Source organism: Dermochelys coriacea, chromosome 12 (assembly GCF_009764565.3).
Source record: "Dermochelys coriacea isolate rDerCor1 chromosome 12, rDerCor1.pri.v4, whole genome shotgun sequence".
Lineage (NCBI taxonomy): Eukaryota > Metazoa > Chordata > Testudines > Dermochelyidae > Dermochelys > Dermochelys coriacea.
The window spans coordinates 6480534-6496428 of NC_050079.1; the positions used below are offsets into that span (position 1 = coordinate 6480534).

At 53.2% G+C, this 15895-nt stretch overlaps 1 protein-coding gene across 4 annotated transcripts in view; it reads right to left on the minus strand.

Moving 5' to 3' along the window:
* Positions 1-3975: 3975 nt before the first annotated feature.
* The window catches only part of IL34 (interleukin 34), a 43158-nt gene continuing 31238 nt past the window's right edge, over positions 3976-15895 (minus strand). For 3 of the 4 annotated variants that reach the window (XM_038367850.2, XM_038367851.2, XM_038367852.2), the window contains one exon: positions 7314-15334. In XM_038367850.2, coding sequence (XP_038223778.1) covers positions 15327-15334 — 8 coding nt within the window. In that variant the 3' untranslated portion in view covers positions 7314-15326. Of the gene's footprint in view, positions 4337-7313; positions 15335-15895 lie in introns of those variants that run through there. The other variant, XM_043495180.1, reaches the window with a different exon arrangement.

Consider the following 15895-nt stretch of genomic DNA (forward strand, 5'->3'; position numbering starts at 1 on the left):
GGGCCCATTGGAGCTGTCATTATTTCAGGGCCTTAACCTCACCAGGTACTCCACGTTCTTGTGATCTATAAATACTTGGACCAAATGACAGGATCTTTCAAGTAGTGTTACTATTCTTCAAAGGCCATCTTAACTGCCAGGTGCTCCTTGTCCAGGATCTCAGAGTTTCACTCAGCAGGTGTGAGCTTCCTTGAGTAGTAGGCAATGGGATGCAGTATTTGCTTAGGTCCAGGCCTCTGGGAGAGGACTTCACCACTCACTGTACTAGAGGCATCGGCTTCCACAACGAAAGCTTGCGCCATGTCAGGGTGGGCCACTCCTGGATCAGTGGTGAAGGCAAGTTTCAATTGCTCAAATACGTGCTGGACCTCAGGCAACCAATGGAATTTGGCATTTTTTCAGAGTAGGGCAGCGAGGGGCTCGTGCATTGCGATGAGATGCCCAGTCACTGACAGCCTGGATCTTGTGCAGATCCATCTTGATGCCTTCTATGGATAGGAAGAAACCCAGGAATTCTGTTGAGGTATAATCAAATGCTCACTTCTCTATTTTAGCTTACAGATCGTGTTCTCGTAGTCTCTCCAGGACTGTGCGGCCATAAGTGGTGTGTTGGTCCAGGTCATCCAAGAACATCAATATGTCATCTAAGTACACTACCACAAACTGGTCCAGTAGTTCTCATAGCACATCATTAGTGAAATGCTGGAATGTTGCTGGAGCATTAGTCAGTCCTAATGGCATAACTAAATATTTGAAGTGGCCATAGTGGGTCTGCAAGGTGGTCTTTCATTTGTCACCTTCTCGGGTACAGATGAGATTGTAAACTCCATGAAAATCTAGTTTTGGGCATATGCAGGCAGCACCCATGTGGTCCAACAACTCAAGGATCAGTGGTAGCAGGTAGTGGTTCTGGATTGTGATCTGATTTAGGGAGTTCAATAATTGACACAGAGGTGGAGGCTTCCATCCTTTTTTTTTTTTTTTTTTTTTTTTTTTTTTTTATGGAAAGCACCAGGTGCTGACTGGTGAAGTCAATTTGCAGATGAACCCCCAGACCAGGCTCTCTCAGAGATATTCACACAATGCTGCCAGTTTGGGCATGACGTTTGTATTTGTCCAAATTGTATCTTTGCCCCTGGCTGAAGTTCTCTGGGACAGTTGTAGTCTCGATGTAGGGGGTGGTTTTCTGCTTTCTTCTTCTCAAAGGTGTCAGTGTAGTCACAGTGCTTGGGGGAAAGTTCCGTAATTCCCCCAGTAGATGTTTCAATGCAGGCAACTACCCCTACTCCAGCCTTCTTGTCTCTGAGTGCAATGTTCATTGGTCCCTGGCCATGCTGTTGGCAGAATTCTGATGAAAAGGTGAATTTCTGTTCTCTCCAGTGAATGAGGGTGTCATGAAGGATCAGCCAAGAGATGCCAAGGATGAGGGGAGAATGCAGGGAATGGATCACACCGAATTGTGTCATTTCTCTGTGTCCCTGAATAACGGCCTTCAGGGGGACAGTCTCCTTCACAACTGGACCTGAGGACAGTGGGGAGCCCTCAATCGTTTTGACTGTGTCAGGCATGGCCTTGCACAGCAGGACAATCTGTAGGATCTGAGCTGCTGCTGCATCCGTGAAATTCTCCACTGCTTCAGAATCAATGAGGGCCTGTTGGAGGGGAATCTGTCGGGGTCCCACAGGCTGCACATCTGGATAGGCACCTGCAAATGAGAAGCCTGTGATGGGGTTCAGGGTGCAGCTCAGTGAGAACTAGGATACAGGGAAGTTTCCTTCTCTCAAGTTCCAGTCGTATTCCCCCACTGGACCTGGGTCAACTTGTTTCCCCATGCTCTTCAGAGTGGGCGGGTGAAAGATGGCCTGGCCAGTTTCATCACCGTAGAAGCAGAGAGAGTGCTTTTCTTCAGATGTGAGTTGCTGGCGAGCCAGATTGGCTTGCTTGGGTTTGGCAGGTGGTACAGAAGCTGGAGACCTGGTACGTGGCCAGAGAGGCTGCAGGCCCTTTCTTCTCCCTTCATTCTAGCCTCGTCTAACGCATCCCCTATCAGCAGGCCAATTACCAGGGCCGCTTTGACCTGGTCAGAGGACACATCAGAACACATAGATTGGAGGACACATCAGAAATAGAAGATGGCATTGGTTCATGGACCCCCAGAATTGCCGGCATGTCCTGTCAAACCATTGGGGCAATGGTATTGAAAGCCCCTGCTTGGGATCAGGCACTGCATGCTTGGTTCACAGCAGAGGATTCGCAATGTTAAACCACCTCACTTGCTCCTGCAGTCATTGGTTGTCTGAGGTCAGCTGCACAACAGTGCTTAATTAGCCACCTGATAGAGGAGGGCCCATCTGGGTGAGTCTGGTGCTTCTAAGTTACCAAACTCTTAAATATTGACCTTTTACAAGGGCAATGGACCTGTAATATCTGAACTGTCCAGAAGAGGGCTGGACAGTGCAGAACACACGTTTTGGGAAAAAATTGGGACTGGGAGTGTGTTGAGGTCTCCCTGCCATTAGTAACCCAGGCTGGTGGAAGCCAGAGAGTGACTGGAGTGTTGCGAACAGGCTGCAGCTCTACACAGACACTCAGGGTGTTACCTGCATGCTTGTAGGTGGTTTTTAAGCAGCTCAGGTTAGAAGCTACAACAGCAAAGCATTATGAGGCACTCAAGGTTGCACAGCCCCTCGGTGGTCTGGATTGCACCCCAGAATGTGATAATAATGCAACCACAAGAAACCTGACATGGCACAAAAAATTGCACTTCCATATAATGCAGCAGACAGGGCACAATTCTTATGTTATCTTCCACCAGACATTAGGAGACTTTCACTGCACCTTTGTAAATGTCCAGCTCTCACTTGTATCCAGATTGCTAGAAGTTCAAGCTGAGGTAGATGGAAGCATGTTTCCCTTTGCCTGACTCATCAATTCATCCAAAAATTACAGCAGTCCCAAGGCAAGTGGAGGCCACAGAAGAGATGCAGAACCAGCAGCAGGCAAGGGAAAAGGTGAGATACACATTACCACTGCCCAAATAAGCAGGAAAGCCAGGTCTTTGCTTGGGTACTTGTTTTCAACATTACCAAACTTCTACTGGTCATTCTCTGTAAATAAACCCTTCTCATGTACATCCAGCCTCTGTGATTCTTACAAGGGGACAAAAGTGCACTTTGGGAATTGATCCACCCTTCTCTGTTTGTCCTGGGTGCACCCTGCTTAGCTTGGAGGGGTGCCACAGGTCGGTGGTGGGAAGAATATGAGCCCAAAGTCCTAGGCAAGTGCTCCCAAGTGCCAGGGATGCCTCAGGTGGTTTTGGAGATCGGGGTCTCCTTTGGAGGAAATTGATGTGGGGGGGTGTCAACACCTGCTCCCCTGCTCTAATTCCCTCTCAGGCTTGGCTAGGCATGGGTGGCAACTGGTAGCTTTGAAGTGGCTCTCTGTAGCTCTGGTGGGGAAGATGGGGTCCTAGGGCTACCAGACCTTTCCCCCCCAAGTGCCACGGATACCTCAAGTTGATTCTGTGGGTATGTTTCAGGTGATCCAGAGAACAGATGCTACCTTATGTAGACACTCCCTTCCTCCTTCATTCTGGCCAGCCTGGCTGGGACCTCTGACCTCACCCTGCCTGTGGAGCCAGGGGCTCAGGATGGAAGCTGAGTTATCCAGGGATCCAGGCCTGCTTCCCCAGGTGCATCCCTGTACTCCTGGTCAAATTGGTGAGACACAGGTATCAGCTGTGGTGGGCCGAGGGGAGACGGGGGGAAAGAAAAAAGCAAAAAGAACAATTGCAACAGGAAGAAAGAATTATAAAGAAAATCTGCCTATATCTCCTGGGATTCCCAGATGTTCTCCCAACTAAGTACTAGCCAGGCCCACTAGAGTTCAGCTTCCGCCGTCAGACAAGACTGGGCGCATTCAGCCTGGTATAGCTGTAGGCACCTGTCTCCTTGCCAGCTTTCCTGTACTGACACACAAGCCTGCAAAAACCAAAACCAAACCAAACCCCACACGCCCTGCCATGCTTGGAGGGTGGGATTGGCGCCCCCTTCAGTTCTTCAAATTGGCTTCTCTCATTCTCCCCAGGAAGCTAGGTGTGGTGGCTGTGGGAGAAAATACAGACTTCCAGGGGCCCGATCCTGGCTGAGAAAGAGGCTTCCCGTCGCTACTGCTGGGGAGGGAGAGCCCTAGACAGCTTGTTGGGTGGCAGGCAGCCTGTCCCAGTGGGCTTGATCTTTTTTCCCCTTTGAGTTCTGGGGCTCCCTTGGCTAGTTCATCAGTTTGGACTGGATCCTCCCCACACCGTCAGGCCAAGTCCCGCCAGCCAACAGGTCAACTGCAGAAAAAGTTGGAAACATTTTCTAAGTTTAACTGGCCATCAGGTCAACCCCATTCTAGTCAATTGGTTGATGTAACGGCTGGTAATATCACAGCTGTCCACAGGAGGCCACTAAATTCTGTTTGTCACCTGTTCAAACCGCACAGGCAGATTCGTCCCCCTGCACAGCTCGACTGATGGGGCCTGGTGCCTTCCCATTAACTCCTGTGCAAAAAGTCCATGGAGACTTGGTGGACAAGGTTTTCAGCACCTGGTGAGAATAGAGCTGAGGCCAGGGGCTCAATCCCAGTGTTGTTCCTGACCTATATGAGGGGAAGGCAGACATTTAAAGGTGGGAATCAGCCCTCCGCTGCTCCTTCCAGTCGGTGCCGTTTTCCCCGGCTCATGGTCTCTGATGACCCTGGAGCCATCCCAGTGGCCCAGACTCGAGATCAGACAGTGGGTGGCCTTGCCTGGGAGGGCCGTCCATGCATTGGCGCTGCTCCCAGGATGCCAGTGCACAGGTGGGATGGGGTCATCTTCCTTTTCTCCTGCCAGACCCCAGGACAACGACTCTGTCCTCGGGGAATGGGCATGGGTGCCCCTCGGGGAATGGATTTGGGTGCATGCCTTGGCTCCTACCCCTCTCTCCATCTGACCATTCACTGGAGTGACAGGGAGGGCCCTTCATGGGCCAGCATCTCTCCCAGGGTGCCAGTGTTGAAGCAGATTGGGACCACTGGTCCCTCTAAGTTGTGCGCGTGTGCGCGCACACACAGATCCTAAACCCCACGCACAACAAAACACCACACACCAATCATTTGCACAGAAGAATTTTTTTTATGCACATGGCCTGTCAAAAATTAGAGGGAACACTGATTGGGACCCTCCTCCTTTTTGTGTACCACACCCGGGGGGGGGGGGGGGGACAACCGAGGATCTCCTGAGGGAAGAGGGTCTGGGTACAGGCCCTCCCCTTCGGGGGACTGGCTGATCTCTGCCAAGTGAGGCTGAGTTGCTCTGTGAGCCCATCCAGGGATCAGCTACGTCCCAGAGATGTGAGTGTCGGCAGGGCAAAGCAGTTGCAAAAGTGAGTAGGGGCATGCTGTGGAGCCCACCACATACGATGGCTCACCCTTGTGCAGGTTGGGGTGGTCCCCTCCCCCTTGGTGGGACCCTCATAGCCCCCTCTTGCCGGAGCTCCAGTCTCCCCTGCTGCCAGCCCGGTCTCTGTTGCTGCTATCTTCTCTACAGTTGCCTCGAAGGCATGCATGGGCCCCATGCCAGCTAGCCATGTTGTCTCAAAGGGCCCTTGGGCAACAGGGAGAAGAGGCTCTCCATACCCCAGCCTATATTCTGCTGTCCTTTGCTGATGTGACTCAGGGAACTGAGGGAAATGGGGAGAAGGGGTGGGGGTCTTGATGGCTGTCCCTCTCTTCTGCCATCCTACCCTGCTGTGACCCAGACCAGTCATGGGGGAACTGCCATCCCTATCGGTCCACGTGTTGCTCTGCGGACCCTTTTCCTTCCTTCTGGGGAAGCCTGGTGGGACCTGCCAGGGCTGCCCCCTGTCCTTAAGGTGCAGCCTGTACTCTCCTTCCTAAGCATTGCTACCTGGTTGTTCCTGTCAATAGCATATGGTTGTCTCAAAGATTAAGCCAGGTATGTCTAAGTACACATGGCCGGTACTCTGAAACTGTGAATGGCTCATTAAATCAGTTACGGTTCCTTTGGTCACTGTACCCATTACCTGGAGAACTGTGGTAATTCCAGACATGCCAATGAGCTCTGATCTCAGGTAATGTGTGCATTTATCAGACCAAAATCAACCCACTCATCTGCTTTCGTGATTCTAGATAACCTTGGGCCATGCACACGACCCTGTGCTGAGATGATGCAACAATGTCTGTCCTATCAACTTTTGATGGTATTTCATGTACCTAAGATGGTGACCATGGGTAACAGGAAATCAGGGTTCAATTCCAGAGACGGAGCCTGGGAAACAGCTACCGCATCTGAGGAAGGCGGCAGGCATCCACATTACCCACACTCAACCTGGGGAGGTAGTTATTGAAAAACAGCAATATGGGACTCTTTTGAGGCCCTGTGATTGGAATGAGTACACTTTAAATCCTTTAACGAGACTCCATTGGAGTGTAAGTCTGGTGCCAGCAGCTGTGGTAATTCCAGCTCAAACAGGGTATATTTAAATTGCTGCAATTAAAAAGCTTGTAGATGGATACTGGCATAGGTATCAAGCTCCTCTCTACCCGAGGGTGCCCGCCCACCCCCTCCAAAAGCCTGCCCCCACTTCACTCCTTCTTCCAAGCTCCCACCCCTGCCTGCCTGCCTCTTCCTGCCGCCCCTCTGCCCCAGATCCCACCCTCACTCCACCCCTTCCCCCATGGCCCCACCTCTGCCCTACCTTTTCCCAGCCCTGCTCTGCCCCATCCCTGCCTCTTCTCTCCCACTAGAGTACCCCATTCCAGCTCCTCCCCCTCCCTCCCAGAGCCTCCTGCATGCCGCTGAACAGCTGTTCCACAGTATGGAGGAGCTGGGAGGTTAGGGGAGGAGTTGATCAGCAGGGCTGCTAGCAGGTGGACGGATGGCACTGGGGGGGGAGGGAAGCTTGGCTGCTCGTGGGTGCTAAGCCCTGGAGCACCCACAGAGTCGGAGTGTGTGGATCTTGGGATCGACCTTGCAGTCTGCAGTGAGGCGAGCTTCTGCTTCTGCCAGCCCCTGCCTCTCAGTGCTCCCTCGATACTCTTACCTGAGTGTCCTGGGGGTCTGAGGCATTTATTTTGAAAAAATTACAGTGTTCAGAGCAAGTCAGTAGCCAGAATACTCCAGCTCGGGATAACGGAGCAGGACCTCAGTTCTATTGTGTTAGGTTTTGGACTGGGGCCATGATTAAGGGAGATGGCCGGGGCAATCATCTTGTGTCAATGGAGGTGAAATGCTTGGACCAGCACAACACAAACCAAAGAGAAAACAGTTGCCAAGAATATTTTAATTAATCAAGAACAAAAGTTGGAGGACAAAGATGTTAAAATACCACTGTAGTTCCGCCTATAAATGATTCTGACTGGCAAGCCAGTGGCATTATTCCAATGACCTACCGGGCAGCTTATGGGAAGCCAGAGTCTTTGGGGAAAGGATGGTTGCAAAGCTAAAACTTAAGGTAACTGATCAAAGGGCACCACCAGGAGCGCAGCCTACAGCTTAATTTGACTCATCACAGGAAACCTCCCCGAATCCAGAGCTGGAAAGGATTGTCAGATTAGTAACTCTTTCTTGTTCCAGCAGGTGCTGGTGGATGGTTGTTCTTAGTTGGTGGAGTGACTTGCTGGTTAATTCGGATAATGAACAAGACTCTGGCATGCTAACTACTTATGTGATCTCTGAGCAGTCAGCTTCCAACTTCTGAGTGGGACAAGTGGCGTTCAGCCACCCAAGGCTGAGCAATAAGGATACTCTTAGCTGTCCATGAACATTACAGAGGTTAGCCTAGGCTGTGTCTACCCTAGGCTAAAAGGTGTAGGTAACTTACTGAACTCCATTCATGATGGGGATTGGGGATTGCAATTATTCCCCATGAATGAGGCATTCCTAGTAGGTGCAGATCATAAGCTAGTGTTACGTCCCTGCTCGTTGTACACACCACTCGTCACTACTACTGACTGAACGGTTTAGTAAGGTCCTTGGATTGGCCCTCCTGGGATTGGTCAATGGCCCTGGCAGAGTGCCGAGAAGATGGTCAAACTTGACTATCTAGAGGAAGTAAAAGTCATTACAACGTTTCCATAGGTGAAGCTGCAGCAGGATCATTCATGGGGCTGCATGTGCTAGCTCAGTCCCCACCCCCGCCAGCAGCACAGCAGTGGTGGAGCTACACTGAAAGCCTTGGATGCCTCTCCATCCATGTGCACGGTGGGATGCCAGGCATGGGGATGTTCTGGCAGCCCCCTCACTGGTTGTCCTGTCCCCCCCATCCCCATGCCTGGGGGGGGAAGAGTGAGGCTATTCAAGGGGGTTTCTTCCATCAGTGCTGGTCCACCACAGGGTCACCTTAAAGTCTTCCTCCATGCATGTATCTGAGCTGCCCCCTGAGTGACACTGTGCTTCTGTCTGTTCCTGTTGCCTGGGCCATCCTCCCCAACTGCATGATGTTTCGGCAAGCGTGAGTGCTAGGACCAGGATGGGAGGGGGTTGGCAGGCATCTGACCATGGGTCAGGAACACTCAAAGCAGGTAGAAGCCATGATGGTGCATAGGTGTTGGTTGTGAGGTGGCCCTGTCCCATGTCTGCCTCCCCGGCAAGCTGGGAAAAAAGGAAACCCTGGATCCCTTGGAGATGGTGAGGCTATGGCGGTGGTTCATGAGAGCACCTTCTGGGATGATGCCCCCCCAAGGCACACATAGACAGCTCACAGGTGCTGTTAACCACTTCATGTTCCATCCATCATACCCACCTCGCTGAAGGCGGACCATGATGGATGGTGGTGGGCGACACCCCAGAGGGATGAGAACTGTTTCCTTCACCCAGAGCCCTCTTGCTGTCCATGAGCCTGATGGCCCAGTGAGATGGTGGTTCAAAGACTTGCATTGCCTGAGGCAGCCTGGGGACACCCATGCGGGATGCCAAGCAGGGACTACCAGAGCCTGCCACATTTAAATTTAGAGTCCAGGATTTCATGAACTACCTATTCCTGATGCCCTGTACCTGTACCAGTGAAGGAGGTGGCGGGGTCCTGTGCAGGAAAGGGTTTTCTGGGTAGAGTTTAAAAAGTGAGATGTGAAACACTGGCTGAATCTTCAGAGGGCCAATTAGAAGGAATTCAAAAGCAAAGGGATTAACCTGTTACAGGATCTTAAAAGGGCCAAGGAACCAGAAGTCCAGCTTGTGAGAGGGTCTGTCTGGGTGGAGATGATCCATGGAGAACCATCCTTTTGCTTCACTGTGTAGGTGGGGTGTTGCTGTTGATGCTGGTCTGCATACTGCTTATAGTTTGCTCTTGCCTTTTCCAGGTGCTCCTTCACTTCTTCCTGAGCCCAACAAATCTACTGTACTAGGTCTGAGGTGGCCGGGTTGGGAGACAATGCAGATACTTGCAGGTGGAATCTGGGGTGGTCCCCATAATTGGAAAAAAGAGACTTTGACCCATAGATATATAGTCTGCATTGTTGCAGGCAAATTCTGCATAAAGGAGAAGTGAGGACTCCCAGCAGCACAGGGCCTCCCGCCAACACCAGGCATGAACTGAGACCCCCAATCAGAGGTTATGTGCTCCAGAAGGCCACGGAGGCAGACTACATGGCTGGGATATCTCTTTAGTGGAGCCTTTTACCCAGGGATGAAAGTAACTTAAAGGATTTACCGGTACTCTGGAGTCCTGAGCAGGGGGTCTGGCCTCGACCAGAAGAGGCATGGCCTCAACCGGAAGAAGCAGGGCCTTTAAATACACAGCCAGCTGGGAGCCCCGGGACAATTTAAAGGGCCCCAGGCAGCAGAGCTCCGGGCCCTTTAAATCACCACCGGAGCCCTGCCACCACTACCCCGGGGCTTGGGTGATGCTTTAAAGAACTTGGGGGCTCCAGCCATTGCAAGGAGCCCCGGGGTTTCGGGGGGAGGTGCTTTAAAGGGCTCGGGGCTCCCCACAGTGGCCGAAGCCCCAAGCCCTTTAAATCAGCGCTGGAGCCCTGCCACTGCTACCCCGGGGCTCCAGCAGCGGGGCTCGGGGAGTGCTTTAAAGGGCCCGGGGCTCCCCACAGCAGCCGGAGCCCCTGGCCCTTTAAATCAGCACCGGAGCCCTGCCGCCACTACCCTAGGGCTCCAGCAGTGGGGCTCAGGGGGCTGCGGCTGCTGCGGGGAGCCCTGAGGGCTGCAGCCACTGCAGGGAGCCCCAGGAGCGCTTAAAGCCCCCCACCCGACCCCACAGTGGTCAGGGAAGCCGGTCTGGTCTGGCACAGTGTACTGGCTCTTGCCGGTATGCCGTACTAGACTGGACCTGCTTACTTTCACCTCTGCTTTTACCTCCAGTTAAATGATTCCCAGTTAACTTGAAGCCAGTTAACCGTATCAAGGCCAGTCTGGATGCTGCCTAAACATTTTTTCCAAGCTACAAACATGTAGCTTGCTCCTAGGCGCCAACTCCATGGGTGCTCTGGGGCTGGAGCACCCAGGGGAAAAATTGGTGGGTGCTCTGCACCCACCGGCAGCTCCCCACCCCCCCGGTTCCTGCTCACCTCTGCCTCCACCTCTTCCGCGTGTCCGCTTTTTCCCCCTAGCTCCCAGCGCTTGTGCCACGAAACACCTGTTTTGCGCGGCAAGCACTGGGAGGGAGGGGAGAGGAGGGGGAATGTGGCACACTTGGGGAAGAGGCGGGGCCAGGGCGCGAATTTGGGGAAGGGATCCAATAGGGGCAGGGAGGGGGCAGAGTTGGGGTAGGGACTTTGGAGAAGGAGTTGGAATGGGGGCGGGGCAGGGACGGGGAAAGGGTGGAGTCAGGGCGGGGACAGGAGGTCCCAGCGCTGGGGAAAGTTGGCACCTATGCTTGTGCTGGATGGATCCCCACAGTGAACCACAAACATTCCTTAGTTGGAAGAAATATCTCGGGTATGCGCACAGACTTGCCTTCACTAAGGTGCAAACTGCTTTGAGTTAACTGGGAATCAATTAAATCTGTTAAAACCTCAAGCGTCCATAAGGACATCCCAACCCTGCCCTGCCCTGCTTTCACCTAGGGCATGTCTACACTACAAACTTATGTCGACCTATGTTAGGTCCACATGCAGCCAGCACAGTAATAACTGGTTTTTCATGTCCACACTACCCTTCTGTCAGTGGTGTGTGCCCTCACCAGGAGCTTCCACTGACTGAAAAGGGGCAATGGGGGGGGCTGAGAGTCTGAGCTCTCAGCTTGGCACAGAGCTCCCCCCTGGGAGCCCAGCTACAGCAAGGACTCTCAGCTCTCCAGCTCCCTGTTGGGAGCTTGGCTATCACCAGGACTCTCAGCTCCGCACGGAGCTCCCCACCAGGAGCTGGGCTGCTGCCCCCATGGATCTTGGTTCCCTGCTCCTTATAGGGCTCCCAAATCCCGGCTGTGAGTCCGGCTGCTGCCTGCTTGGAGCGTGGAGCCTGGGGGCAGCCGGGCTCCTAGCAGGGCGTGGGGAGCCCGGGTGGTAGCCTAGCTTGGAGCCAGGGGGCAGCAGGGCTCCCAGCGGAGAGCCAGCCCGGCACAGAGTCAGAAGCCTGGGCAACAGCCCAGCTCAGAGCGTGGCTCCCTGGCTGGGAAAAGGGACCCAGAAACGCAGGGAACAGCCAATTTCTGTCTGGAACCCCCCCACCTGCCCCAGGGTGAAAGCCTAAGTTGTGAGTGGGGCGTGGGATTCACAGCAGGGAGCCAACCAGCCTTTCTTGTCAATTGACAAGAATGACAGCCAACAGCAGATGTAAATAATGGCAGCGTCTGCTCGGACACTGTGTCACCCTAACTACACCGACGTAAGCCCACGTCTCTCCTGGAGAAGGAGTTATTATGTTGGTGTAGCAGGGAACTTGCATGGGCGGGAGCAAGGCTGGAATGAGGACACTGACATAATTAGGTTGATGTAAGCTGCCTTACGTTGACCGAACTTTGTAACATAGACCAGACTTTAGACCTGCTTTGTTCCCCTCCTCCCCACCTGCTCTTCCATGTGTAACTTACATCCACTATACACCTGGCTTCTGGACTTGGCCCAGGGGCTCTATATAGGAGTGGACTCGGAAATTATTTGCCATGTAACCTATTTGCTTCTGAAGCCTGTCATTATTCCTCTGTTTGTGTGTCTCAACCTCCACCAGCTGGGACCTGCCTCCCCGTTTGCATTATGGAGTAACAGGGAGGTTGTGACCCCATGACACCTGTGTGAAACTCCACTGTGGGTCACAACCCAGGGAGAGATCACCTAGGTAATAAACACTGGCAGCTGAATCATGCTAAATGTTCATTCCAGGGTGGCCCAGTGGTCTGGGTGGCAGCTTGTCATGTAAGAGACATGAGTGGAATTCCCTGCTTTGCCACAGACTCCTGATGTGACCTTGGGTCAGTGCTTTAGTCTCCCCGCGCTGTAGTTCCCCGTTGCCCTGCCCAGTGAGGGGAGGGCGGATACATTACAGATTGACAGGTGCTCTGATTCTCCAGCAGTGGAGGCTATCTAGCACTTCAGCTAGATTCAGACAAGGCCATTTCAGATCCAGCCGCTCTCCCGAACCATTTATTGCTATGTAATTCTTTGGCAACAGGCTGCATCTTACTCTTTATGTTCAATAACAACTTGAAAAATTCCCCCGCCCAGCCCCATCCATTGTTGAATCCGTTTGCTTCTCCATGAGCAATGTGAGCACCAGCGTGGCACCGTGGTGAGGCTGGGGCTGTAGGAAAAAAAGTCCCTGGATTTGGGAGAGAGATGAGACATCAAGTCGTCAAGTTTCACTCCTGACTACTGTGGGGTGACCCACGCTTTGGGGGCCCGATGGAGATGCCTTAAAGAGATCAGGGTGTGTGGTCAGCCCTTTCTGAACATCTGGCCATTCAAAGGTGCTTCAATTGGGCACCTAAAAGTTGAGGTGTCTTGATAACATCAGGCCCTGGCCTCTTCGTATGAGCCAGAGCACCTGCTACCAGTCTGTACCACGGCTGTAATCTCACTTCCCTGCCACCACACCTGGACAGACGGCCCCTCTACACTAAAACCTATGACCATATGGAGGGAGGCAGCTGCAACATCGGTTCAAACCCAATTCCTGTTTGTGTGGGTCAAATGCTCCCTCCAGGTCTGTGAGACATGCTCAACCCTTGGGCCATCTGAGGAGTCAGCATTTTCCAGGGAACCAGTTACAGGGCAGTCAACAGCACAGAACGGTAGTCGTGGTTCAGCAGTGGTGATCTGTCATTTGCCACCTTCATGAGCCAGGGTAACCCCAGGGACCAATGTTTCCATCAGACGCAAAGCCTCTATGGCCAACTCCCTGTATGCTGCTCCCTCTTGTCATGCATCAGTGTTGCAAACCCTCTCTCTTTCCTCTGGCTTGACTTAGCAGGCAAACTTTGACATCATTCTCCACCAGTGGTGCCTACGGTGAAAGCCGCAGTATAGAGAGGACTTGGACATTTCTATCACCGTGTCCTCTAGCCATGCTCAAGGTGGAGTTAGATAGCGCAGAGCGCAAAGCGCCCCTGCGCCGTCTACACGGCAGCTTCCACTGTTGCTCCAGTTGGTGGAGAATTACAGCTACAAAGTTGGCTGGAGCAGACACAGCCCAGTCCTCCCGCAAAACAGATTTCCCTTTGAAAAGCACTTCAGCTTCTGGATGCAAAACAGCTCTGTGTGATGCGGGAGGATCAGGGCAGCCCTTGCTGCTTAGCCTGCCCAGAAACCATTCAGCCCCAGCACATGGCCTGGGCAGCATGAGAGACGTGGCCAACGAGTCTCCCAGCAGGTGGGAGGGAGGACACATGACATCCCAGGGTTTCCCGGATTCCATGAATCATGAGACTTTACATTCGACATATTTAGAGTTGGGTTCGCTTGCTCTTTATTGCATTTATTGGCTTTGGAGCCTGTAGGGGACACATTTACAAGCTCAGCTGCGACCAGGAGAGCTAGAGACCAGCTTTTTTCATTAATGCAAGCTGACAAGGTGCATTTATATGGTGATTCCAGGGCTCAGGGCTTTAAAGAAAGTACCAAATGTTGTAAGATAAGTGATCAAAACCACACAAGTTAGCAGCACTGAAAACAGGAGCAGAGAACTTCTTCTAAAAGGGCAGGGAGACGTGGGTCAAAGGGAGATACATGTCTCCAGGTGCCCTAGCCCTAGGCTGGAGCCAGCAAATGAACAGACAAGGCAGCCCAAAGGCCTGGTCATGAGCTCTAAGGTGCTGGGTGACAATGGTGGCAGGCATTTTAGAACTAGGGTTAGATCAATGGGCAATGGCTCACAAACACATATTGCAGGTGCACGGCTCCATCATCCATCAGCTCACTCAGGAGGGGAACCACAACACAACAAGCTCTAGGAAGAGTCTGAGGGCAGATTGCTGTTGGCACTCTCAGATCCTCTGGCTCCGCAGGTCTGACCCTGTATTCACATGCACCAGCGCTGGGGTGGGATGGAAAGTGTCTCTGTAGGTGGCTCCCTCGTACACGGGGTCCAACTCGCTCCGTGGCCTGATGTTCCTTTCCTCTTTGGTCCCCAGGTGAGGCCAGGCCAAGCGGGGATGTTCCAGCTACAGCAGCTTTGTGTTAAATGTTCAGGAGTTGGAACGTTCCTGCCGCAAAGCTGCCAATCCAGTCACAGCAGTCTCCAGGGAGCATCCACCGGATGGTCAGCATCCCTCCAGAGGCTCTTCTCTGCAGGGGCTGCTGTGTACCAGTTGTGCGTCCTGACTCAGGCATGCGTTGAGGCCAACACGCCCCAGGCCAGGTTATATCATGCTCTCTCTCTGACAACTCTTGTGAGAAAATCCCTTGCTGAAGCAGGCGTGAATGTGACGGAAGTCTCCATTTCTGCTGCAGAGCTGGCCATCGGGTATCTATTCTGGTGGGGAGCACGGGGAGCAACACATAGCCGCACCCTCAGAGCGACACAAATACAGCCTGTTCATGGCAGGAGAAGTCACCACCTTCCCTGGATTTCCCGTGCCAGAAAGATTTCCTGAGCTTGTACCCCGGCTCTGGAAGAGAAAATCCTCTGCACGCCCCTTCCTCTGCCTTTGGTCTCATTCTGCTCTAGGAGAGCCAGGCAAAGCTCCCACTGCCGGGCACCTTGGAAGATGCTTCATAGGGTGCTGGCTTCCTCTGGGCCCTGGGGAGATGGCAGGCACAACGCGACACAGAAGCTGGGGTTGTGGGGCACAAGCAGACAGGCAGCGTGACAACAAAGACCACATGCCGAGGCAGTGCAGAGGGCACGGAGAGAGGGAGGAAATGGCCACGGTCCCTTCCCGATCATAGGCAGAATCCTATTTACCTGAGGCAGGAGAGAGTCGAGGCATCCGTCATTAACACAGCCAATAGGTTGGCTGAGTGGCCCTCCATGCAGCCGCTCACAATGCCTGGGCTAGACCCATTTTCCACACGTCTCTGTGCCCAGCTCACAGGACAGGGAACATGATGGTTGGGCAGCTGTCACAGCATGCAAAGGGCCCTCTGTACCCTGCAGATCTGCTCTCCTGGTGCGTTCACAGCCTCTCTGCTGATATGCACTGCCCATGGCCAGGGGTGCCAGAACAGGGGCACCAGGGGCCATGGCCCCCTGACTTTTACTGGCCGTAAGGGCGAGCAATGGGGGGAGGGGTGGAGATGAGCGAGAAGGGGGTGTGGCCTCCAGGAGAAGGAGTGGTGCCAGGGCGGGGCCTCTGGGAGAAAGGGTGGTGCAGGGCGATGCTTTGGGAGCACCATGGCATTGGGAGTGGGGCCACGGTTCAGGCACCTGTGGCCCCCCACTTTTAGGGCGTTTCCATTGCCCTTGCCCATCGCCTGGGAGCAACACCAAAGTGATCAGCAGGCTGGGGTTTCCCCACCAGAGCAT